Consider the following 27,013-nt stretch of genomic DNA (forward strand, 5'->3'; position numbering starts at 1 on the left):
GGTTTATTTTAGCAATCAGTACTTCGTCTTCTTCTTCTCCTTTTCCCTTAAAAGGGAAAAGCAGCACTTTATCCTTACTAATCTTTGCTACTTCCTGGTCCACAACAGCCACATTTTCTAGTCTCTGTTCTCTCTCATTTTCCTCATTATCAACTCTTCAAAGTACTCTTTCCACCTTCCCGTCACACTACTGGCACCCGCCAATACACTTCCATCCCTATCCTTAATCACCCTAACCTGCTGCACATCCTTCCCATCTCTGTCTCTCTGTCTTGCCAACCTGTAGAGATCAGTCTCTCCCTCCCTACTGTCCAACCTAGCATACAAGTCATCATAAGCCCCTTGTTTGGCCTTTGTCTCCTTATCTACTTTCCTTCCAGATGACACACCAAGTACTCTCCTACCTGTGTTTCTGATCTGTCACGACCTGGCTCGTGAGCCATGACAAAAAGTAGAGATACGCAGTCCTTTAAGGGGAAAAAATATATTTATTTTACAAAAAGAAATAACTGCAAAACAAAAGTCTCAACTATAAGGTGAGTAAAGCAGTTGTGTCTGAATAAGGTGAGAAGAGCGAGCAGCGATGGAACCAAAACAAAAACGGGGATGTCTGAGGTAGCTGATCTCAAATACTCTCACCGGGAGACTAGCCAGGCCTCCCAGTTAGAGGGCTCCGCCTACGTGCCGGTCACCTGCGGATCACAATCACAGACAGACACACCCACCAAACACACAGCAGCAGGCCCTGCTATGCAGGAGGCCGTCACACCCCCCTCCATAAGAATGGGGTCCCAACCCCGGAACCACAAACTACCCACCATACCAAATTAGTTTTAATAAAACTACAAACAAAATTAGCTTAGCAAAAAAAAAAAAAAGTGTTACCCCAAAGGAAAACAAAACTGACCTGACGCTTGTCATCCACTCTTGACATGGAGGATTACTGGTAAGGCGCTCTGGACAATGCGTCCGCCACCACATTGTCTGAACCCTTAATATGTCTAATGTCCAGCCAATATGACTGCATTTTCAGGATTCACACGATAAAATCTCTGCCGAACTGGCTGGGCATCTCCGACATCGATATTGTGCTCAATGAGGTGCGTTTGGGTGGGGGTATCTCCAAACAGACAAGGAAAAGCATGGATGAGCTCAGACAAATCTCCCTGCCTCGACTCAGGTAGATGTCCCAGCAGGTCCTGTAGTCTGCCCAGTGACTCAGAGTTCTTTAGTCGTCCATGCAATGCAGCCGAATCCAGACAAGGCAGACCATCCTCCAGCTCCCCTGTCACAGTTTGAGGGGTTGAAACGACAGACACTCTCCCCACCGAACATGCCGGGTGCACGGGCTCCAGATGAGACTGAGCCTCAACAGCAACCGGACCAGACGCACGACCATAATATGGCTTCAACAGATTAACATGGCAAAGCTGAGTGGCCTTTCTGCGGTTAGGAGTGGCTATTATGTACTGATGCTCAGACACCTGCCTCAAAACCTTGTGTGGACCAGTAAACTTAGCTTGGAATGGCGAAGTGACAATGGGCAACAGCGCCAATACCTGGTCCCCCACCTTAAACACACGACGCTCAGCCCGTCGGTCGTACGGGGATTTAATTTTATCTTGTACGGATGACAGGTTTTGTTTGGCCAACTCCCCAGCCGCATAAAGCCTATGCCGAAAACCATTCACATAATCAATTACATTCTTGGGCAGTTCTGCTTCTTTCCACTGATCACACAACAGAGTCAGCGGACCACGTACTGAGTGCCCAAACACCAAATCATTTGGACTGAATCCAGTGCTCTCCTGTGCTCTCCTCTCTCTCTAGCTGCCAGCATCAACCAGGGCAACCCCTCCTCCCAATCTGACTCCAGCTGAACACAATAAGCCCGCAGCAGCGATTTCACGGTTTGATGGAAACGCTCTAATGCCCCCTGACTTTGCGCATGGTAAGCAGACGCTCTATTGTGCCTGACATTAAGTTGTCTCAGGACCTGAGAGAACAGACGGGAGGAAAAATTCGAACCCTGGTCAGTCTGGATAATTTTTGGAATACCAAAAATAGAAATAAATTGAGTGAGAGCACAAACCACAGACTTAGCGGTTATTGTGCGCAATGGGTACGCAGCTGGGTAACGTTTACTTTGACACATCACTGTGAGGAGGTAGACTGCGCCAGATCTGGAACGAGGCAGCGGGCCAACACAATCAATGATCAAATGCTCAAACGGCTGACCTAAGGCTGGAATCGGAGTCAAAGGAGCAGGTGGTATACTCTGGTTAGGTTTGCCAGTAAGTTGACAGGTGTGACACGTTTTAATATACGCAGCAACATCTCTTTTCAATTTCGGCCAGAAGAAATGCCGCAGGACCCGATCATAAGTTTTCCTAACACCCCAGTGCCCAGAATCATCATGAGCCAGCTTCAAAACAGACTCACGGTATTTAGATGGCAACACAAACTGGATAACAGGATCTCCAATGAAAGCGTCCCCGTGGGGCACCCATTTCCTGACCAACAGCGCATTGTGCATGAAATAACCCCGAGAGTTGTTTTTTACCTCATCCGCAGGAATCCCCCGCTCGAACAAACCCCTCAGAGACGGATCAGCTTGCTGTTGAACCCTCAGATCCTCCTGCGAAACTGACATGGGGGTATCAGACAATGAAAATGCACACAACTCTGAAACACCAGACTCCAACTTCACAGAAGCAGACGCAGAATCCAAGTTGTTACGCGCCATGGAGCACGTCACCGCACAGGCAGTAAAGACCTCTGGGAAGTTCGCTTCGCTGTCATCAGGCGGCCTCCTTACCAGCGGAACCGCTGAAACCACAGGAGGCGGCGGAACATCAGCCCACACACGCCCTCCTGCCACACCATTCCCCAAAATCAGTGTGACGCCCCCAATTGGCAGTGCCGGACGCACGGCAACAGCCATCTGGCCCTCAAAAAGGTCAGAATACAGCATAACGTTATGCAAAGGAACCTGCAGAACCTTCATGGCCATCCCCACAACAGGAACAGAGCACCCTGTGTCACTTTCATCTGAAAATGGCAGCACTGAAGCCTGGATGAAAGAGTGAAAAGTAGCAGTATCCCGCAGTACCTTAACCGGCACCTTGACACAACTACCCACCAGGGAAACAAAGGCATCGGACACAAAAGGCAGAAAAGAGTCAAGCTCACCAGCTTTTAGCTGCATCTCACTCACTACATCCACAGCAGACAATGTAGGCATGGACACAGCCAGACACGCACCCTTCTCCTGCCCAGCAGTATCATTCTGTTTAGATCTATTTTTAAAAGCATAACAGTCTGCTCTCCAATGCCCTTTTTTATGACAATAGTTACAGATCTTATCTGAACTCTGCATGCCACGATCTTTCAACTCAGATCTACTTGGAGGAACAGCAGAATACGCGCCTGGAGTTACAAAAGAGTACGCACCACTGTCTCAGCACTCTCCCCAACAACGGAACCGCGAGTGCATAATCCCCCAAAATTACGCTTGTGCGTTAAGACAAAATCATCCGCAAGAGCAGCCGCTGCAGCAGCAGTCTTCACCTTCTGTTCGCCGATATACGTGGCAATATTCTCAGGCAGGGCGGCACGGTGGCGCAGTGGTTAGCGCTGCTGCCTCACAACACGGCGGACCCGGGTTCGAGTCCCGCTCTGTGCGGAGTTCGCATGCTCTCCCCGTGTCTGCGTGGGTTCTCTCCGGGTTCTCCGGCTTCCTCCCACCTCCAAAAGCATGCGCTTCAGGTTGATTGGCCGGTCCCAAATTGACCATAGGAGTGAGTGTGTGAGTGAATGATTTGTTTGTTTCTATGTGGCTCCGCGGTGCACTGGCATCGTGCCCGGAGTGTCCCCCGCCTCACGCCCTGAGACTGCCAGGATAGGCACTGGCTACCCCGCGACCTGCGTTAGCGGATTAAGCGGATTTGGAAAATGAATGAATGAATGAATATTCTCAGGCACGGAATTCTTAAACTGCTCCAACACTACTAAGTCACACAGTTGGTCAAACGTGTTCACCGCGAATGCAGAACACCAGCGCGTAAAATGCACGGTCAGATCACGGGCAAATTCAAGATGCGTCTGCTCAACTCCCTTCCTCCACGTCCGAAACCGCTAGCGATAAGCCTCGGGGACCAGCTCATAAGCTTTCAACACAGCTGATTTAACTGCCGAATAGTCTTGACTATCTGCAGCAGACAGTGACGAGTAGGCCTCCTGCGCCCTACCTGTCAGTGTGCACTGCAGCATCAATGTGCGCGCAGACTCCGGCCATTTCCTCGTGGCTGCCATACGCTCAAACACTACAAAAATGTCTCTGGGTCCCTCTCATTAAATTTAGGCAATACTTTCAAGTCCCCCAAAACGTCAAACCTCTCCTCTGTAGGCACAGGACACCTGGAGGAACCGTCACTCTCGACAGAATCATCAGCTGACAACTTCCCACTTCTAATTAAATCAAGCTTGTACTGCTCCAAAGCCAACCTCGCCTGTTCAGACTGAAATCGCAGTTTTTCCACCGCCAGTTGCTTTTCAATTTCTGCGTTATACTTAATTTTGTCATGTTCCAATTGCAACATCAGTATTTCCTTTTGCTGCTCAAATGTTAAACTACCGGCTGCCAATGGCGGAGAAAAACCAGCAGAGTTATCTATACTGGGTGGGTGCTCCGGACCTCCAGCCAAAACACCCATTTCCCACAGATTCGCTTTTAAAATATCTCTAATATTATTCTTCAACCGATTGTCATGAACATTAATATTATAGTGCCCTGCTATGGTTAACAACTGGTCTTTCGTGCACCTGTCCAACAACTCCTCCGCCGGAGCGTTGACTAAGTCCGATACTTCTGCCATCATGCAGCCAGAGAATGAATATTTATTACACGAACCGATACCACAGGCCAAAGCAAGTGCCACCACAGTGCCTACACACAAACAGAGCGCACAATCCCCTCTATCTAACCTACCTATCCAGTTCTTACCTCACTCCACTCCCCCTAGTCTTCATGCAGTGACAATGGCGGGTACTTACGCACTCAATACCGATAGCACAGAAAAGGCGACCAAATAAATGGCAACCTCCCCGAAAATACGGCTGTGCTCCCGAGCAATTGCTCTAACCACGCTTACTGCAACACTATGGAAAAAAAAAAACCCCGACGAACCCAAAGGGGTAACGCCGCTATGCCTAACCAGGGAAGTATGCACTCATCAGACTTCAGCACCAGCGGACACTCACCTGCACCTGCGGCACCACTCTGAGAAACAAACACAAAACAACAAAAAAAACAAAAACAAAAACCCAACAACCTCGAAACACACAACAGTTAATAAACCCAACAGTAGCATACAAATGACTGCATATCCCCAGATAGAATACAAACAAACCAGTCAAGGTTTCCCAAAACTACGTATCGAAATCAACACAGCTCCGTAGTAACCCTGATGACGTCAACTCAGTCACAAAGTAGGAGTCCATTCACTAACCCAGAGATGACGAACTCCAAATCCTAAAAACATCCTGGACGAGCCCCCACTTTGTCACGACCCGGCTCGTGAGCCATGACAAAAAGTAGAGATACGCAGTCCTTTAAGGGGAAAAAATATATTTATTTTACAAAAAGAAATAACTGCAAAACAAAAGTCTCAACTATAAGGTGAGTAAAACAGTTGTGTCTGAATAAGGTGAGAAGAGCGAGCAGCGATGGAACCAAAACAAAAACGGGGATGTCTGAGGTAGCTGATCTCAAATGGTAGAAAATTTTCACTACAGCCATTTCCATCCTTTTTGCAAAGTCAACCACTGTCTGTGTTCTGCTTCACTTCATCAAAGTCCAACCAGAATTTCTTCTTCTCTTCCAGCTCACATCCTACCTGTGGAGCATACCCACTAACAATATTGAACATCACATCTTCAATTTTTAGCTTCAGACTCACTCCTCCTTCAAACTTCTCCTTCAAGATAACTCCTGCTCCATTTCTCTTCCCATCTACACCATGATAGCACAACTTGAACCCTGCTCCTAAACTTCTAGCCTTGCTACCTTTCCACCTGGTCTCGTGGACAGTTTGTCAACCTTCCTCCTCTGCATCATGCCAACCAACTCTCTACATTTTCCTGTCATAGTTCCAACATTCAACGTCCCTACTCACAGTCCTATACTCTTGGCGTTCCTCTTCTTTCTCTTTCTACGAACACTTTCCTCCTCTCCTTCTTTGACCAACAGTAGTCCATTTTCCACCAGCATCCTATATGTAAACAGCACCGATGTTGATTTGATTCCCATGTTTGATTTGGCAAAAGTCTTACATCTGATGCCCTTCCTTTCACAACCCTCTGTATTTATCCGGGCTTTGGACCGGCACAATAAGACACTGGCTTGTGCCCTCTTGCGGCTACATTTTTTTAAATAATCAGTACAATTACGAGATTTGTTTTTGGTATTACATACATTTGGATTTGGTCTTCTTTTCTTAATTTCTATATTTCCCTCATCTTGTTTTAGTAAACACACATAAGAGAATCTGCAGGGAACAGTGCTTCTTCTCTAAATTATGTGGCTGTCTGCTGGAGGTTGAGGAGCTCTTTGGTGAAGCGGCTGAGCCTGTACCATGGATACATCACAGTCTCTGATTTGCCTTTCGTCCTCCTCTTTCTCCTCTTCCTCCCTCGGTGAGACTGCCAACAGAAGATTCGTGCCAAGTACCTTCCCAAGAGAGGCCTGTGTGTACTCCACTAAATCTGAGTGCATGTGTGTGTCTTCTCCCTTTGATGGCAACACTGGCACTAATGTGTCTAATGGAAGATAAGCAACACTCTCTTGGACAAGCCTGCACAGCCAAACACTTCCCCCAACACCATCATGCTGAGTGCAATGGGGAGAGAACAACACCCCACTGCATCTCTTTAAACAACCTTAGTGCATACGCAAGGAAAGACACACACACACAGACACACACATACACACACACACATACACACACACACACATGCACGCACGGATGCACACACACACACACACACACATGCACGCAAGCACGCGCGCACACACACACACACACACACACACACACACACACACACACACACACACACCAGCAGGTGGATGATGAGTCCTGGAGATGAGTTTCAGTCATAGAGGAGCGTCTCAGAGAAAGTAAAGCATTAGATCACCTTGCTCAAAGCTGCCACAGTCATTCTCTCTCTTCTCGACTATATCCCCACACACAACACACGTGCACACATACACGCACAGTCATGCATGCGCGCACACACACACACACACACACACACACACACACACACACACACACACACACACACACACACACACACACACACACAGAATCACACACACTTGAAGTGTTTGGGGAGACAGAGAAGGAGGTGCGCAGCAGAAGGCACTTATAGACAGAGAAAGAGGAAGAGTCCTTGACTGCCGGCTGACCCCATAGCTTGTTTGTGCCGATTTTGTAGAGCGCGTTGTGATGGAGGGGGCTGGGAGAGAAGTGGATTCAGAGTTTATTACACACAACACATCGAGGGCTGACAGGCGGGGAAAGGAAGGAGGAGGAAAGAATGATGGAGGACACCAGAGGTCTGAGTCTACATTGTCAAGCAATGACTACAACACCTGAACTACTGCCATGTTTTGTTTTTTCTTGAAGCGTTGGGGTGATAAATCGGCTGCTTGTATCAGAGCCAACCAGGCGGCATTGTCCAATCATACGACCTCCTGTCTGACCGCAGCTGCCGTATACCTCTGGCGAAGTTTAACAGGCTTTACTCTGTTCCATTATTTATTTAAAATTCACTGATCCTCTATAGACTTCTTTTACTGCCACACACTTATACTGTTGAATAGGATCACCTAAGATGTAAACTCTTGTTTTGTCAACCTCAATGAAAAATTTTCGACATGTGCTGATACTATGAAAATCCAAAAATGTTACTATTCATTCATTCATTCAATCATCTTTAAACCCGCTTCATCCACTGTCATGGGTTGGGGGTGCTGGAGCCTATCCCAGCTGACCGGGGGAGTGAGGCAGGGGACACTCCGGGCTCGACGCCAGTGCACCACGGAGCCATATGTAGACAAACAAAAACTCACACACACATTCACACCTACGGACAATTTGCAAAGCTCAATTCACCTGAACCATGTTTTTGGAGGTGGGAAGAAGCCGGAGAACCCGGAAAGAACACACGCAGACACGGGGAGAACATGCAAACTCTGCACAGAGCGGGACTCAAAATTGGGAACCACCTTGCCACCCTGCCTCTCTAAAATGTTACTATTTTCCTTTAAAAAAAAATAATTTTGTTTGATTCCATGATTAATTACATTTTTAAACCCCTGCCAAGGTGGTAATGTTTTGACTGACAGTTGTTTGTTAGCAGGTTAAAGTAAAAGTTATTAACAGACTTTAAGGACATTCTTTGATCTGGACCAGTGAATCACTACAAAATTGATTCTGTAGTCATGACTCACTGCTTCCTCAAGTTGTTAATCATAGAGATGATTAAAGAGGGCACCTAGCTCTGGTGGAGATGGACTCCATACAGATTTCTTTAAAAAGGAAAGGTGCGTCACAGGTCGATTGAAATGTGGCTACAAATTGCATTAAGGCTATAGCTTCACAGGGGAAACTTCATTGGGAAACTGAGCTACCTTGATGAAGGCCTGGGGAATCTGACTGCTGTCTAGTTTGGTTTTTTTTTAAAGGTGCATGCCAATTTATTGCAAAGCAGCCAACCCCAAAATGGTTTCAGCTCATCACCGACAGAATGCACTTCCTCCAAATACTGCTAGTGAAATCAAAGAAAAGTAAACTCTGAGATGCACAACTCACTCAAGTCTGAAGGGTGTAAGACAATTAATACCTAATTTAACTTAAGTAAAAAGAAGTGTGGATTCTGAGTCAGTCCTAGAGGACTATATATTCCAGACATGGAGAGGTTTAGTCACCTTATAAACCTCAACCGCAACAAAGCCAGATTATTTCTTTCTACGCATCATCAGTTTTTAAGTCAGCCGCTTAAATATTAAACATGTTCTGACTCAGTGTTTCTAAAGATAATGGAAATAAACTTTTTCAAAACCTTGTCTGAAGAGAGCATTTAAATTTGATCTCTTCTTAATGACATGGTCGTTCACCAGAAAGCGTTGTGCTCCTGTACATGTGAAATAGCCCCAAGCTGCTCCAAATTCACTCAAGTAGGAAAGCAATGCTAAAAAAAACTTCAGGATTTTTTTTTATTCTTTGTCTTTCAGATTCTCTTCCTCTTAAAGGGTGTTATATATTTTGAACATTCTATGATAGCAAAGTAACTTTTTAACCCTTTCCTGGAAATATAAAATATCATCTACAAAACAACTAGATATAAGATTAATAAAAACTGTTGTGGCTAGCTCTCGCTACCTAATGTATTAAACTAAGCTGTTTCCTTAGGAAATGATCTAATTTTAACATGCATGTAAAGACGTTAATTTTGGTTAAAGTTTGTTTCTTTGTGTTTGATCATTCCAATCTGGCGGTTCTGTCCAGTCGGTTCCAATGAGGCAATTCTTTCTATTATAGAGGACATGAAGGTAGTTGGTGTGAGAGAAGCAGGGCTTTGAACCGGAATTTTTTGCCAATCGGTTCGTTCCGAACAGAAACGGAATTACAAGTTTCCGGTTTTGCGTTCCACCCATAAACTGACGTTCCTGAACCGGTTAGAATGAAAAAATAAAGTTCCTGAACCGGTTAATGACGTTCCTTTTAATATAAACATGTAGGTGCCGTATTTTGCGCACCATAAAAGCCTTAAAATTTCTCAAAAATCAACGCTGCGCCTTTTAACATTAAGCATCTTATGTGTACACTGAGTTCCAAAAATGTTTTTGTGTAATTTTAGTCAGCGCTCCGCCAGATCGGCCATTGTCCACCGACATAGGACGTATTACGTCAGTACGTACGCCGGCAGAGATGAACCAATTAGAGAACATGACACGAGGCTACATCCGCCACACCTCCGGTAGGTACCGGTATAGGGTATATGCTGGTACTTTACCGCAGGTATGCTGTTAACCACATTTGTTTGGCTAAAGACCCCCGACAATGACGTCAGCGAAGAGACACTCTCACGACGCAACATGTAAACTCCAGGCTATCAGATCCGGTTGTTCCGGTTCATGTAAAGAGACCGGGGGGCTTTTTTCACGCTTCGCCATCCCTCTTCATCTGTGACTCCATGCACGCCCACACCACCCCTTCTGTCAAAAACCACGCCGCTGAATTCTGAGCTCGTCATCATCCTGGAGGATTAACGAAAGAACTCCAACCGCTGGACATCGGTTTAAACAGCCTTTAAAGTTAAGCTGCGTGCGTTGTGGAGCGATGGTGAACACACGTTTACCAGGACTGGAGGCAGTGCCGAGCGAGTTACACCCCCACAATATGTGCGTGGATTGCGGATGGCTGGACAAACATATCTACTTCGACTTTTGTCCGATGTTTCGCTAAAGTCGGCATCTTTACCGGACAGACACCCGGAAACCAGAAGGTCAGCGATAGTGACATTACCGAGCTATTCAATGCAGACCGAAGATGAGGACTTCGAAGGATTTAGCACAGATTTATCAAAAAATAAAGAAATAAAAACATATTTAAAAAATAATATCGGTGTATTTTTTGAAATTTAAATACGTAGTACAACACATTTCAACCACAGTCACCTTTTTGCTTCCATTAGCATCCATGCACCGAACAATAAGGTGCGCCGTGTGTCCGGTTAAAATACAGAAATAAACTCCGTTATTTAGACTGTGTCTTTATACAATGAGCCGAATGGTGCGCAAAATACGGTAACTTAAGGACTTAAATTGGCAACTAAAGCAATAAGTTTATATACTATAATTATAAATATATCCCTTCCCTACAGTAAACAGTACCACAGCACTACACCAATGCTTTATGACAGTTATATCACTGTGGTTAAGGCTTATGCCTCCTACTTAGACACTACATGAAATAAGACAAGAATAACTTCCATCATGTCATTTATTGCTGAACAACAGATCTTCATTGTGCTTCTCCCGTAGCTCAATATTGCTACAAAGCGCTGGTAGATGACTGCAGCCAATGAGTTAATGTCTAAATCATACTTTTTTAAGATTGACACACTGCAGTGTTTACCTGTTATGATTAGATTGTGACTAGGAGTCCTCCCTTTGCTTACCTGCTGCTGATCGCCGCTACTTCTCTCTGCTCTCATCCCACGTCCAGTGATGACAGGAAGTGAAACATGAGGTCAATATTTTTTTCAATGAACGAAAAAAAAAAACGGTATTAACCGGTTTACAATTATTTTCTGTTCCGATTCTGTTCCGTAACATTAAAAAATATAAAGTTTTCGGTTTCGTTTTTGTTCCTGCCAAAATACCAAAAGTTTCCGGTTTTTGTTTTCATTCCATGAACCGGTTCAAAGCCCTGGAGAGAAGTGGATGCAGAAGACAGGGTTAGATGGAGACAAGTGATTCCCTGTGGTGACCCTTGAAGGGAAAAGCCGAAAGGAAAAGAAGATGTCCCTATTTTAGTTTGCATTAGCCTCCTCTATGTATTCCTATCTTAGCTTGTGTTTTAGCCATTACTAATACCTCCTGTTCTACTACACATCCGGTCTAGATGCAGTGTTTCATGCATAGAGGGCATGGCTTCTTTTTACCATGTCCTCCTTTTTGTGTTCAGTTTTGCATTTCACTGCTTGTTTGTTTTCAGCTCATTTTCTGTGGATGAAGCTAATCTAATTGAGCCAGATTCCCAGCTGTTGCCACCAACATGGTGCCACGGCCAATACTTTTTAAGAGCTTGTCTGCTGGAGAGGAATGCTGCAGCAAAAATTGAGGATTTTCATCTCAGTTTTCCGGATGGCCAAAATGAGCAAGCATGTCTGTATTTACTAGATATTTTTTTTCTTATGAGTTTCTGTATGTGTATTTAAAACGGATTTTCTATTTAAGTACTCTTTGAAATCCAGTACCCAGCATGAAGAACATGTAACCTTTATCCTAATTGGACAGCAGCAACATCTGCACATATTAAAATGAAACTGTCATGGATTAGTGCTTTGAGTACACTTTCCTCAGGGAAGGATATGCAGACAAATCCAGGAGATGTGTACCAGATTAATTTTTATGTCCTGTGACAACTGAGCTCCACACTGTGAAGAAGTCGGGTGCATCGACTATAATCATTTCCCTTCACTCTATAGTTTGTCCCAGGCTGCCCTTCAGCACATGTCTCACAGTGAGGTGTATATAATAGGTCAGGACCTAAATACATCAGCTCCACCAACTGCTGAGCACCAATAAGCTTTAAAATTGTCAGCTTGCCTCTCTCTTCTTCTCACACCGCCATCCTTCTTGTTTGTTCAGACACTTTCTTTCTACTTCCAATTTATGTCCATGCTCCCAGACAGACAGGCAGAAGCTGAAAAAACTCAGGATAGCGGAAGTCTGAGACAAATTCATTTCTTAAAGTTAACCAGTTCACTAAAAGAACTGATTTTGCTTTCATTTTGTTTTTATGCAGTCTCATAGATTTTGGGATGAATGAGATGTGTATGGGGAATTACTGGTTTTGTGTAGCGTTATGAAGAGTTAACAAAATAATTTGAAGAAATATTTCAATAGTTGGGGAGAGTCATTTGTTTGATAGACTGTGTTCTAAAGACAAAACCAGTCAGGATCCAATGAGCTTGCTCTATGTAAGGAAACAGGACATAGTTAGTCTCTCTGTGCAGAGGTAGAGAATATCAATCAGTAATTAAAGTTTCATTTTTATAAACATTAAAAGGCATCACGTGGTGAATTTCATTCAGACAACTGATGTTGCACATAAAATATTTGCTAGGAATGCAAAACTTAGAAAAATCAAAAACAACCCAAGTCTCATTTCATTGCTATTCTTTATAGTAGAATAGTACTATAGTAGTATAGGAGTAAACCAATCAGCCATTGAATATGTGGAATCAGGCTATTCAACTTGTGAATTTAAAACTCGATTTACTGCTGTTCCTGTTGAAAGGAAGACATATTACTTCTTTTCTGAGATTGGGCTAATTTTATCCAAAAAACTGATACAGCAATATATATATATACGTGTGTGTGTGTGTGTGTGTGTGTGTGTGTGTGTGTGTGTGTGTGTGTGTGTGTGTGTGTGTGTGTGTGTGTGTGTGTGTGTGTGTGTATATATATATATATATATATATATATATTATTAACAGTGCACTATACTGTGCATTTATGTTGAAAATTTGAGACCTGGTTTATTGATTTTTATGGAAGCTGTTCTTCCACATTCACTGCTGTGACCATGTATGGAACTTCAGCATCAACACACCCCTATCAGCAGTGAGTTGTTAGGCGAGGCACACAGCTAGACATTTGGTGTCCGATTCTAGAGAAGACACATTTAAACCCCACAAGCTGCTGCTAAGAGCTTGCCATGACAATGCACTAGCTACTGTTAAGTGTTTAATAGTCCAACAGTAGAGTGAAGTCATCGCCTCAGTGATGGTTTGCTGGCTCCTGCCATAACTATCACCATATTCATCACACCACCCATCAATAGAGGCATTTAAGGTTCTAAAAGAGAGTATTTAAAGGAGGCTGTTTTCAGGATTCATATGTGTCAGACCAGGTTTTAACTCATCCATTAGGTTCATTCCTCTCAAACACTTTCATAGTGCCATGGAGCAGTCATGCCTGAAACCTTTAAAGATGATGAAACATAAAAAATCCCTCTCCACAGAATGGTAAACAATTGACCTGTTGAATTGGAAAAAAAACTGTTAAAAACAAAAATCATAATGGGAGTCAGACTGGGGCCAGTTTCTCTGGTGATGGAGGTCAAGGCAGGGTGAAGATATGAGACCGGCCTAAAATACTTGTTCTCCAAAAACCTGTGTCTGAATCTTTTTCCCTTGCAAAGTTTTAGCACCTTAATGGCAGAATGGCTCATTTACCCTTCACTGATCAATTAAGGCAATTGATTGTCTGGAATAATCTCTTCACTGGATAACCATGGTCTAATTGCGAGTTAATGAAATGAATAAAGAAGCATGTGCATATATATGCAGGCCAGAACATTGTGAAACTTGAGCAAACCTGAACAGATTTCTGTCTCGTCACTCTCATATTCTTTTATCTTCTTTTTACTATTCTCATTTGCGAGGTGAGGTGAAACAGAATGAGGTGAAATTACGGCCCCCTTGGAGCTCGTAAACCAACAGCACGAGCCAAATGTAAATTATATTTTCAGCAGACAAAAAAAAGGCTTCTCAATTTCATTCCACTTTGTATTCATGCAATAATACTCACTGAGGAGTAGCCTATATCACGCACTGACCTAATAACTCTGGATGACAGTCTAAAACACACAGTCAATGTCATCAATTTATTCTGCAGACATAAGCGTGTGGGTTTATTCCAGGGCTTTGAACCGGTTCATGGAATGAAAATAAAAACCAGAAATTTTTGGTTATTTTGCCAGGAACAAAAACCAAACTGAACAATTTACATTTTTTTAATGTTCTGGAACAGAATCGGAACAGAAAATAATTGTAAAACGGTTAATACCATTTTTTTTTGTTCTTGAAAAAAATATCTGACCTCATGTTTCCCTTCCTGTCATTCACTATCCGTGATGAGAGCGGAGAGAAGTTGAGGCATATCGCCAACAATCAAGGAAAAGGCAGTGTCCCAGCCTCGATTATATTAATAACAGTTAAACACTGAAGTCTGTCAGTCTGAGAAAAGGTTTGATTTAGACATTAACTCATTGGCTGCCAGTCATTTTCAGTGCAGTGTGTCCCCGTACTGCCAGCGTTTTGTAGCAATTAATCTCCTTCGGTGGACTTCCTCTGGCGCTCCGGACATTTATCGGTGCTTTCTTTGTGATCTTGACCGATCACAAGATGCTTCATTCAGAACGACACCGTGTTTGTCCCCGGTGAGCTCTGACATACACAAACTTCGCTGCATCATCAGCTGCCGCAGCTTCTCCGTCTCCCTCCGATTCTCTATCCTCTGTTCCATAACTGGATCAGTGCTGTTGTTCTGTTTACTGTAGGGACACATCTACAGCATATAAACTAACTTCTTTAGTTGCCAATTGAAAAGTCCTTAAGCTACCTACTTATTTATATCACAAGGAACGTTATTAACTGGTTCGGGAACTTTTTTTTTTTTCCCAACCGGCAGGAATGTCAATTCATGGGTAAACCAGAAACATAATACTGTTTCTGTTCGGAACAAACCAATTGACAAAAATTCTGGTTTAAAGCCCTACATCACATCTACTGTACATCCCTGATGCTCATCAATTCTTGTCTTCAGATAAGTACATCTACAATTCATGTACAGCAGGTCAAGATTACCCTGGAGACCATTTAGGTTTTGTATTAGGAATAACAGAATAGGGTGGAAGATTTTAAGTACTTAGGGTCAACAGTCCAGAGGAATGGAGATTGTGGAAAAGAGGTGAAGAAGCATGTACAGGCAGGATGGAACGGGTGGGGAAAAGCCAGGTGTGATGTGTGATAGAAGAGTTTCAGCTAAAATGAAAGGAAAAGTGTACAAAACTGTGGTGAGACCAGCGTTGTTGTTTGGTCTAGAGACAGTGTCACTGAGGAAAAGACCGGAGGCAGAGCTGGAGGTAGCAGAGATGAAGATGCTGAGGTTCTCTCTGGGAGTGACCAGGTTGGATAGGATCAGGAATGAGTACATCAGAGGGACAGCACATGTTACATGCTTTGGAGATAAAGTGAGAGAGGCCAGACTGAGATGGTTTGGACATGTCCAGAGGAGAGATAGTGGATATATTGGTAGAAGGATGCTGAGTTTTGAACTGCCAGGCAGGAGGCCTAGAGGAAGACCAAAGAGGAGGTTTATGGATGTAGTGAAAGAGGACATGAAGGTAGTTGATGTGAGAAGAGGATGCAGAAGACAGGGTTAGATGGAGGCAACTGATTCACTGTCGCGACTCCTGAAGGGAAAAGCCGAAAGGAAAAGAAGAAGATTCGGAATAGCAGAACATCGAACCATTCTGTAAGCTTTAGGTTTCTTTTCTCTTATTCCACCCACAAGACATACAAAAACAAATAAATGTGCATGCACTCATTTCCATAAAAATCACACACACCCATTGTTTTACGAAATCATTATTCACTGGGAAAACAGATTCAGATGTGTTATGTTATGGATGCACACATCTGCCATGAGAGATTACTCATTTTGCTCAAAGTAGAGACAGAAGGAGAAAAAAATGTGAAACTTAACCACACAGAAGGTCTGCAGCACAACATCAGAGAGGAACAAGTCAGTTACACACCAATGTGTAATACCTTATTACACATTGGTGTAATAAGGTATTCATGATATATAATGGATGATGAAGATCTAAAGACCAGGACCGACATGCTGCAAACCAGAAGTATTCCTGAGGGATCTTGCATGGCACAAATAGGAACAATTCAGCACCTCAGCATGCTGGTAAAAAAGCTGTGAGGAACACTGCATTGAAGCAGCAATGATGAGCAGAGACAACATGAACACTGTAGATGGACAGCAGCAGATTAAAAGTAGAGACAGCATTGATTGAGGAGTCAAGAGATCATCGACCAGGAGTCAGCAGACGCCTGAGACCGATCCAGGGGGACATTCATCTAATGGCAGACCTCTAAACTGAGACACGTTACCCCCCACCACCACCACTCAACACAGCATGACCCTTCAAGGTCCATTGTAGAGTCATGCTGTGTTATCATCACTGTGAAAACTGCGAAGACGGTAAAATGTAGTGAAGGCTTGTTTTCTTGATCCGTGTAAGAGTTCCACCAACATCAGTCACATTTACCCCCAGAAAGGAAGTCGTTGTCAGGAGATGTGCAACTTAAATAAACAGGGAGGCTGCAGTGATGTCAGGAATGATATAACGCAATGGACATCTATTGTAAAATACAGCAGATCAAACCTGTCTATATCCAGTGACTGATTGTGTAACGTTACATTTATAATCATTTTATCTTGCGCCAATTGCCAAGATGGAACAAATTCATCAGACTCCATCGGTTAGCTACAGCTGCCATTTTAATTGGACAAAATATAATTTATATTCAAGAAAAAATATATCTATACAGTACAGTATACACACACACACACACACACACACACACACACACACACACATATAGATATATACGCATATATGACAGTGTGTGTGTGTACGTGTGTGCGTGTATACATAATTCTTTATCAGAAGATACACAACATTTTAACAGGGCTGATAAATAGGAATTTCCTCATCTAAAATAGAAACAACTGTTTGAACATTTCATTATTTTTTGTTGTTTTATTTTTCTTGTGAAACTGACCAGAAGTGGTGCAAGTTCATCAAACTTCCAATCCCTTTAATATTTTAATAAATAAAAAAACAACAACATACAAGTAAATAAATAAAAATGTCCATTCATATGTGTTATGTTTGTAGTTTTCTCTTCAAAAAACAAACGTCTCATCTGTTTAAAGTTCAGTTTGTGATTCTTCATTCTAAGCTAACAGTCCCAGCTTTGCCTTCATTTGTAACAGACAGGATGCAGGACTGGTATCGATATGCATATGTCTGTGAAATAGCAAATCATTACATTACCAAAATTATTATTATTCAACTTTTTTGTTTTCCTTTTCTTTGCACTGGCATTTTGTTTATTTGTTTGTTTATCTGTATAACCTGGATCATCACATGGGTATTTTTTTAAAGGATCCTTATCCATCATGGGAAACAGGCAGTTGTGATACTTTTGCTTCTAACTTCATGGATAATTCTAACAGTGTTTGACAAAAGTTACGCAATAACATCCCCATAAGATTTAGAAGACATGGATCAAAAGACCATTCAGGTTTTAATGACCTAGAAAAATTCAAATGAATACAAGAAAACTAATGAAATACAGACTTGAACTGAGGTGAAAGGCAGCTGAATCTGCCGATTCAGTTTGGTATAACATATGAAAACAAGCACCGATGATGAAATGTTTTTCTTGAATTATTAAATCAATAACCATATGTGGGATTCCAGCGACTAGCAACAGGTTTTCATTAGTGATGAGTTGGTTTCTGGGGTCAAACTACAAAGGGACTATTACTTCAGGAGCAAAGAACAAGGGGTGCTGAGCTGCCTTCATGAGGCTTTGTTCACTGATTGATGTGTAGTTTCATTTGTACAACTCTGTGTATGATTTATAGAGAAAACATCTCATGTGCTGCATTCCTGGTTTAAGTTCTGATGAAACTGAGGTGAAGATTTAGGATTCTGAAAGCCAGACTGTGGAGTAAAAACCATATGGGCATGAGGAAGAAGTGTTACACTGTTAGGAGGCAGCAGTTTACTGAATTATAAGACAGACTGCACTGATGAATATGACCCGTCACCTCTACCCGTTCTCTGTTCTCTTCCTTACGGTGTTTTCTACACAAACACCCTGACACCTGTAGAGATTGGCAGGCCGAGTCTGAGTTGCTGAAACAACCCACAGAGCTGCAGCTCAGGAGTGTGAGCCTCTAGGACAAGGTGGTCGGTTAACAGGAATTCCTGCTGAGAGCGATGGAGGCAGAGCAGAGCACAGATTTCATGGGCATACTAAAAGAGAATATCAACTTCCATCTGTCAGCTGACATCACCTGGATGAATCACCCACCGATCAGGAGAGGAGGAAGATGAACGCTGCAGCTCTCAGAGGCAACAGAATCCTGTCAGTCCTGAGTGGAGGCTGAGTGAGTATCGCCACAGATCCCACTCCTGATTACGCCAAACAATCCTCACACACATTGGGAAGGGCTGCACACAATCACCCTCCTATCCTTTACAAATGGTCTGATCAGACATTTAAATGAGAACACACACCGCTAATGAGATGGACTGAGGGGGTGGGGTGGGTTGGACTCTCTTTTGTGACTTATACACAATCAGGGACACATCTGCACTGTCACATCAGCATCATCAGAGTCTCAGCCTGCGTGAGTGTCAGCCTGCGTGCTGCTCTTTGTGTAATTCGTCCTCATCATGTGGGCAGAGGCATCACCTCCATCCTCTCATCAGCAACATCACTTAGAGCAACTGAACTCACACCTACCGTTTCCAGAGATGTGGTTCACAATCTCGCCGTGTCCAGCTTGCCTGATGGAGATACTAAGTTGCATGTAGAGTCCCATGTAATGTAAACTCCCCAGCAGTACCCTGAACGCTCCCATTTCTTTCGATTTATTTGCTCTCCTTTTTTCCTCTCTCTTGTCTTTTTCACATCGGGTGGAGCGGACGTCGGAATAGATTGTTCTTTTTTCTTTTCTTTTATTCCGGGTGACTTGTTCTTGCGAGGAAGGAGAGTGAGAGTGAGTGAGAGATACCTGCGAGGACTAGAGACAAGAGGAAGTCGCTGAAGCCTCTGTCCGCGCCAGCGAACTGACTGAGAGTCTGCGCTCAGTCGGTCGGCTCTACATGCGGCGGAGGGACAAATCTCCCAGATGGGCGGTGCTGCGTCTTTCTTAGGAGAATATCTGTTATATAAATAAGACTCAGTCAGCAACACTGAACTGTACACCATTTAATTTTTTCTACAAAGAAATATGTGCAGAGTTTAGCATTTATTGAAGTAATTTTTTTTATTATAGGATTCTTCTAAGGTAATAAATCTTGAAAATGAAACTGATAATAAAAAAAAAAAAAAGGAAGACGACACATTTAAAATTCCTCTTTCATTCTCTACTATACAATGCCAGGGAATACACTGTGCCCATTGCTCTTTCTGGGTTCAACTGTGAACAGTGGGAAATAACTTATTAAATATGATCAACATGTTTTCAAACGCCACCAAAGCGTCACCTGGAGCAAGACTTCAAGCATTTATACAAATATACACATACTTCACATATTCAAGCTTTTTATTGACTCGCTACACATTTGCTCATAAAATCTTGACCTTGCATGGGAGGATTCACCAATTTCACATAGAAATGTCAGCTTTGTGCTGGCTCTATTTGTGCTAGAAGACAGGGATCAGACAGTGAAATTTGTGAAATCCATGAACTCCAATCTTGTTGGAGTTTTTAGTCTTTTGATAGAGAAATGTTTCACCTCACAGCAACTTGTCTAATGAAAGCAAAACTGATGAATCTGAAAGTGTCAGCCTCCATTAATGTAAAGTGTTAATTAACATATAGGGAGTAAAATGTCTGGTATGGTAGTGATAACCTGCCTAACAATTGAACTGAGTGGTTTTTGCTTGTGTGAGGTGTGACAGCATGTGTGTAAGCATGTGTGATCCGCTGTAAGGCACGAGGAGTAAAGGAAACTTCTGCCTGGGTTCTTGTCAGGGTTCTCCGGCTTCCTCCCACCTCAAAAAACAAGTAGCTCAGGTTAACCAAATTGCCCATAGGTGTGAGTGTGTGCATGAGTGGATGGATGTCTGTCTGTCTGGTGTCTCTTCCAGGTTAACCCCACCTCTTCCACATAGGCAGATGGAATAGGCTGCAGCAGGACCAGTGACCTGCAAAGTGGAAAAGCAGCAGGAGACGATTGAAATAGTCTATATATCTATACTGTGTATATATATATATATACTGTATATGTATGTATGTGTGTATATATATATATATATATATATATATATATATATATATATATATATATATATATATATATATTTATACAGTACATCTCCAGCAGAAATGTGTGTGTTTTAGGTGTCCCACTGTCTCTTCTTATACTTTTAAGCAACTCTCATTAATATGGGAGAAGACAATGGAGACCAGTCTGGCTGTCAGCATCGTGACACTGACTGAGTGTTGGCTGTCTGTACGAGTATATTCATGGTGGAATATGTCAGTCCCAAAGTCTGTTGGTGGGGCTGAGTACAGACACTTGTCACAGACAGTGATGTGACATGGCTGTGGACACAGGTGGGTGATCATGTTGCTTGTAGTTGTCATAACGACAATGCCTACTGTCTGAGGCCTTTTATTTGTTCTGGATGGAGGGTTTTAGTGCCAGTGCTAACAAACTTAAACCCAAGGTCTTTTAATTGCTTTGGAGTATCAGTAATATATTTTAGTAGATTGACTAAAGTCTTAACTGTGAGCAACTTTGTAAGCAACGAAGATCTGGAAACACTGAAATAAAGGAAACAATATCCAACCTATAATTTAACTTTGCACATCAGTAAAGCTCAGTTACAGTTCGCTTTCATTTTGTGGCTGCTCAGCATTTACCAGTAAATGTCACCAGCTATCACGGCCAGTATGTTTTTTAAATAGTTTGCTAACCACAAAACCTATGGCATCACTATTATGTAGCTTGCAGATATACAGTGAATGTCAAAAAATGAAGATCAAACGTTTCACATACCTTGATCTAAAATATTCTGGAGGAAAGTGTTGAATTTGACACATTAAGGTCATACAATCTGACATAAAGTTAAGTAAGGGTCCAAATAGGGCTACAAATTTAAGGAGAAGGAACCACTACAAAGCATCAGTCAGAAATGTTTAGACATTCACATAACATCAGAGCAAAATCAGAAATGCCCATTTGCTGCCGCAAGCATGCAATACCTACCAATTTTCTTTTTAACTTTCACTTAGGACTGGTTCATCAGATTGAGTAACTGCAATGTGTGAGCAGGAAAATAATACTTGACGTCTTATGCGTGACAAAAGGGGTTTCGGTGAGTTGTGACATTAATTTTGGATAGACATTCTAACTTAACGTGCTGCACTGACGTGCGGTCAGGGGAGGCAGGTGAGGCCGTGCCTGAAAGAAAAAAAAAGGAAAATGGAAGAAATAAATTAAATGGTTATATTTATCCAGTGATGTGTATTATAGAGTTAAAGTTATAAAGTTATTTTCCGTTTAACATCACCAATTTTAGATTATGTTTACTCAACATCGCCAAATCTTCACATTTACCGCTGAAATACTGAGAAGAGACCTATGGTGATCTAGCAGCCAGCCGAGCCTCAGCTACACAATGAGACCGTAATGCTATCTCTCTACATGTCAGTATTAAAATGTTCAAACACGTTTGCTCTATGAACTAAATTTCCATAGTTTAGCTAATGTATATAAAGTGTTTTTTGTCAACAACTGTATGTGTGTAACGTCTTTCTTGAGTTAGGAAGAGGCACCAATTGAGTTACGCAGTTCTCCTAACCATATGGTAGGGGGCGCTGGTAATCCCAGGGATTTTTCTTGGGATTCTTCATCCGCAGAATAAGTGACAGCAAGCTCCAATTTGCAGGCAGCAAGTCAAGTGCAGCCATTAATTTTTTTTTTTCCGCTTGCGTTGCCTTACTATAAAAACGGAGGATTACATATCTTAACCTAAAATTTTTTCGATGCTTTTGTCAGAAGGAGGGGCGCATGGACTTCATTTATAGGTAAACATATAAACAAACACGTAGGTAACAACATTACAATGTCTTTTTTAATAAAATGTGCTTATTTGTGTGTTGCAGTTCGTAAGTGTAAATAATTGTGCTATGAGATGTAAAACATAAGCAATTAACCAGCGAATTAAATGGTGAATAAGCTACACTGTAGGTTCATGTGTGTAAATATGATTATGATGAAGTCAGTGCCTCACCAGCCTTACCTCACCGCACTCATGTGTTGTATATGCATGAAGAGGTACATCTTCATTTCCCCAGTGGCAGTCATGTTGAAGTTTCACTTCCATCAACACTGTGTGTCAAAGCTGTGTATATGTGGATTCTAAAATTACTGAATGGTCATCATGGTGAGAATTAAGCTACTAAGAGGATTTTTCTTGTCTTGTTTTTCTTGTGAAGTATTTGGTTTTATTCCATAGCACATGAATAATGAACTTTGTTGTTTAAGGCAGGTTTGTTCTGTTGGAATCAGTTTGAGAACACATCATATTTTAGTCATGCTTTTTGCACAATGAAATAGTGACATTGGTGGTCAAATGCTCATACCTTCTAATGTGCTTTTTGCAGGTTAAGTTTTTACCTTTTGTACTATTGTGAAAAATTAATTTGAATGCATTTTTTAAAAATGAGCATTGAACAGAAAATAGAGAAAAATGCTTTTGTTAATTTTTTTTAATCAACTTACCTAGAAATAAGTCCTTCACACATAGGACACCGGAAACATGGAGCCCTGTTTCACATCAAATAAAGCTCTTCAAAGCAAATGGGTTGACCAAAGTTATTACAATTCCAACTGAGATTGGTGTGCAAATTTGCAGGAGACCATTTTACTCCAATGCTTTAAGATGTATGCCCATTTGACACAATTTATAAATCCCTGTGGTAATTCTCATTAACACAGTACCTTCTCTTCTGAGTCCTAACTCATAGGAAGGAGTCCAAATTCACTGCGGTCTATAGTGTTTGCACTCAGTCATTTGGAAAATACAATTATTCTCCCTCCCCTCGGCTGTGAAATTGCTGTATAACCGCTGTTAAACACGACACAGTCATAATCACTGATAAGAGATGCATGGGGCCAGACCTCCTCTGCCAATACAATATGCAAACAACACCCTGCCGTTCTACTCATCTTGTTACTGAGCAAAATAAGAGTTAATAAAATCCTTAGGAAAGGCAACAGATGTGACAGCTGTCAGTGAGCCACCCCCTGTTCCCTCCCTGATGCGTCCTGCCAGAATTATGGTCAAGAATCCAGAGAGAATGTGTCACACAGTCGAGAGATTAATAATACAGAAACATTCTGTAGAAAATATGAATACATTCTGCACCTAGTTCATATGGGAGCAGTTTACAGAATATTGAAATTGCATAAAAATAATGATATAGCTAACAAAGATAAATTCAACTCAATAGTTGTACAAAGGATGGCAACACGATGCAAAGCTTTGAATTATAAGATTTGCATCTGTAAAATGGGAATTAAAATAAGAAGGCAAAGCATAAAAATATAAAACACACATGGGAAATGATGAACTATTGAGGAAACCAGGAAATTTCTAGTTCATTTTTTATGGACCATGTTATGATGGACTTCAGATCAGTGGACCTCAGCTTGTCTTCCCCAGCCTTAAAATAAATTCTGGGTACAGCTAGAAGACTGTCATTTGAGGACCAGAGCTAAACCATTAAGCACTTACACACTACAAATAGTAGTTGGAAGGTGATCCTGTATCACACCATTTACACAACAGCAGTCTGGGTGTTGCATCCTAAATCAGCTGGAACTGTCTTGTTTGGAGAATTCTGCACATACAGTATATACTGTAGTAGCATCACAGTAGATTGATATTCCTAGATGAATGCATAATGTAACTGGTCAGAGTTTGAATATAACTGTATGATTATTTATATTTTTTTAAAGTGATAACATGTAGCTGCAAGAAGGCACAAGCCAGTGTCTTATTGTGCCGGTCCCAAGCCTGGATAAATAGAGAGGGTTGTGTCAAGAAGGGCATATGACGTAAAATTTTTGCCAAATCAAACAAGCGAACCGAATATATGACTTCCATACCGGATCGGTCGAGACCCGGGTTAACAACGACCGCCATCGGTGCTGTTCACCTATAGGGTGCCCGTGGATATTGGACAACTGTTGGTCGAAGGCGAGGAGGAAAGTGTGTTTGTAGGGAGAGAGAGAAGATGAACGCCAAGAGTGCAGAACTGCGAATAAGAACGTGGAATGTTGGAAATATGACAGGAAAAGGTGGAGAGTTGGTTGACATGATGCAGAGGGGGAAGGTAGACATAGTGTGTATCCAAGAGACCAGGTGGAAAGGTAGCAAGGCTAGAAGTTTAGGAGCAGGGTTCAAGTTGTTCTATCATAGTGTACTGTAGATAGGAAGAGAAATGGAGTAGGAGTTATCTTGGAGGAGGAGTTTGTTAGGAATATCCTGGAGGTAAGTAGAGTGTCAGATAGAGTGATGAGTCTGAAGCTAGAAATAGAAGGTGTGATGTTCAATGTTGTTAGTGGGTATGCTCCAAAGGTAGGATGTGAGCTGGAGGAGAAGGAGGAATTCTGGTTGGACTTTGATGAAGTGATGCAGAGCATACCTAGAAGTGAGAGAGTTGTCATTGGTGCAGACTTCAATGGACATGTTGGTGCAGGAAACAGAGGGGATGAGGCGGTGATGGGCAGGTTTGGTATCCAGGAGAGGAACGCAGAAGGACAGATGGTCGTTGACTTTGCAAAAGGGATGGAAATGGCTATAGTGAATACTTTCTTCCAGAAGAGGCAGGAACATAGGGTGACCTATAAGAGTGGTGGTAGGAGCACACAGATAGACTACATCTTGTGTAGACAGTGTAATCTTAAAGAGATCAGTGACTGCAAAGTAGTGGTAGGCGAGAGTGTAGCCAAACAGCATATAATGGTGGTGTGTAGGAGGACTCTGGTGGTGAGGAAGATGAAGAGGGCAAAGACAGAGCAGAGGACGTATTGGTGGAGGTTGAGAAAGGAAGAGTGTTCCATGACTTTTGAGGAGTTAAGACAGGCCCTCAGTGGTCAGGAGTTGCTTCCAGATGACTTGACAACTACAGCTAATGTGATCAGGCAGGCAGGAGAGTACTTGGTGTGCCATCTGGAAGGAAAATAGATAAGGAGACTTGGTGGTGGAATGAGGAGGTACAGGAGTGGACACTGAGAGGACTGAGGAGAGTAGACAGGAGCACAGGGAGATACAGCTTAAGGTGAAGGTAGAGATAGCAAAGGCCAAAAAAGGGGCTTATGATGACTTGTATGCTAGGTTAGACAGTAAGGATGGAGAGACTGATCTATACAGGTTGGTAAGACAGAGATGAGAAGGACGTGCAGCAGGTTAGGGTGATTAAGGATAGGTACAGAAGTCTATTGACAGGTGCCAGTAGTGTGATGGGAAGATGGAAAGAGTACTTTGAAGAGTTGATGAACAAGTGAAATGAGAGAAAACAAAGGCTAAGAGAGGTGGCTGTTGTGGACAACAAAGTAGCAAAGATTAGTCAGGATGAAGTGAGGAGGGCATTGAAGAGAATGAAGAGTGGAAAGGCAGTCGGTCCTGATGATATACCTGTGGAGGTATGGAAGTGTCTAGGAGAGGTGACAGTAGAGTTTCTGACTGGGTTGTTCAACAGGATCTTAGATAGTGAGAAGATGCCTGAGGAATGGAGGAGAAGTGTGCTGATGGCCATTTTTAAGAACAAGGGAGAAGTGCAGAGTTGTGGTAACTACAGAGGAATAAAGCTGATGAGCCATACAATTAAGTTATAGAGGTTAGCCGCAGTAAGACAGAGTACATGTGTGTGAATGAGAGGGACCCAAGTGGAAGAGTGAAGGTACAATGAGATCAAGAAAATGGAAGATTTTAAGTACTTAAGGTCAATAGTCCAGAGCAGTGGAGTGTGGAAAAGAGGTGAAGAAGCGTGTACAGGCAGGATGGAACGGGTGGAGGAAAGTGTCAGGTGTGATAGAAGAGTTTCAGCTGAAATGAAAGGAAAAGTGTACAAAACTGTGGTGAGACCAGCGATGTTGTTTGGTCTAGAGACAGTGTCACTGAGGAAAAGACAGGAGACAGAGCTGGAGGTAGCAGAGATGAAGATGCTGAGGTTCTCTCTGGGAGTGACCAGAATGGATAGGATCAGGAATGAGTACATCAGAGGGACAGCACATGTTAGAGGTTTTGGAGTTAAAGCCAGAGAGGCCAGACTGAGATGGTTTGGACATGTCCAGAGGAGAGATAGTGAATATATTGGTAGAAGGATGCTGAGTTTTGAACTGCCAGGCAGGAGGCCTAGAGGGAGACCAAAGAGGAGGTTTATGGGTTAGATGGAGGCAATTGATTCGCTGTGGCGACCCCTGAAGGGAAAAGCCAAAAGGAAAAGAAGATAACGGATAAAAAAAACTTTCCAAGATCTAAAAGATTTATTTTAATTTAGTTTCAGAGTAACTGATGCGACACGTGAACA

At 42.5% G+C, this 27,013-nt stretch overlaps 1 protein-coding gene across 1 annotated transcript in view; it reads right to left on the reverse strand.

Annotated features, from left to right (window-relative positions):
* Window positions 1-19,498, reverse strand: part of vstm2l (V-set and transmembrane domain containing 2 like) — a 66,878-nt gene extending 47,380 nt beyond the window's left edge. Inside the window, exon 1 of the mRNA XM_068338044.1 lies at window positions 19,204-19,498. Coding sequence (XP_068194145.1) covers window positions 19,204-19,321 — 118 coding nt within the window. The 5' untranslated portion in view covers window positions 19,322-19,498. The remainder of the gene's footprint in view (window positions 1-19,203) is intronic.
* Window positions 19,499-27,013: the final 7,515 nt, after the last annotated feature.

The sequence above is a fragment of the Antennarius striatus genome, chromosome 2 (assembly GCF_040054535.1).
Source record: "Antennarius striatus isolate MH-2024 chromosome 2, ASM4005453v1, whole genome shotgun sequence".
NCBI lineage: Eukaryota > Metazoa > Chordata > Actinopteri > Lophiiformes > Antennariidae > Antennarius > Antennarius striatus.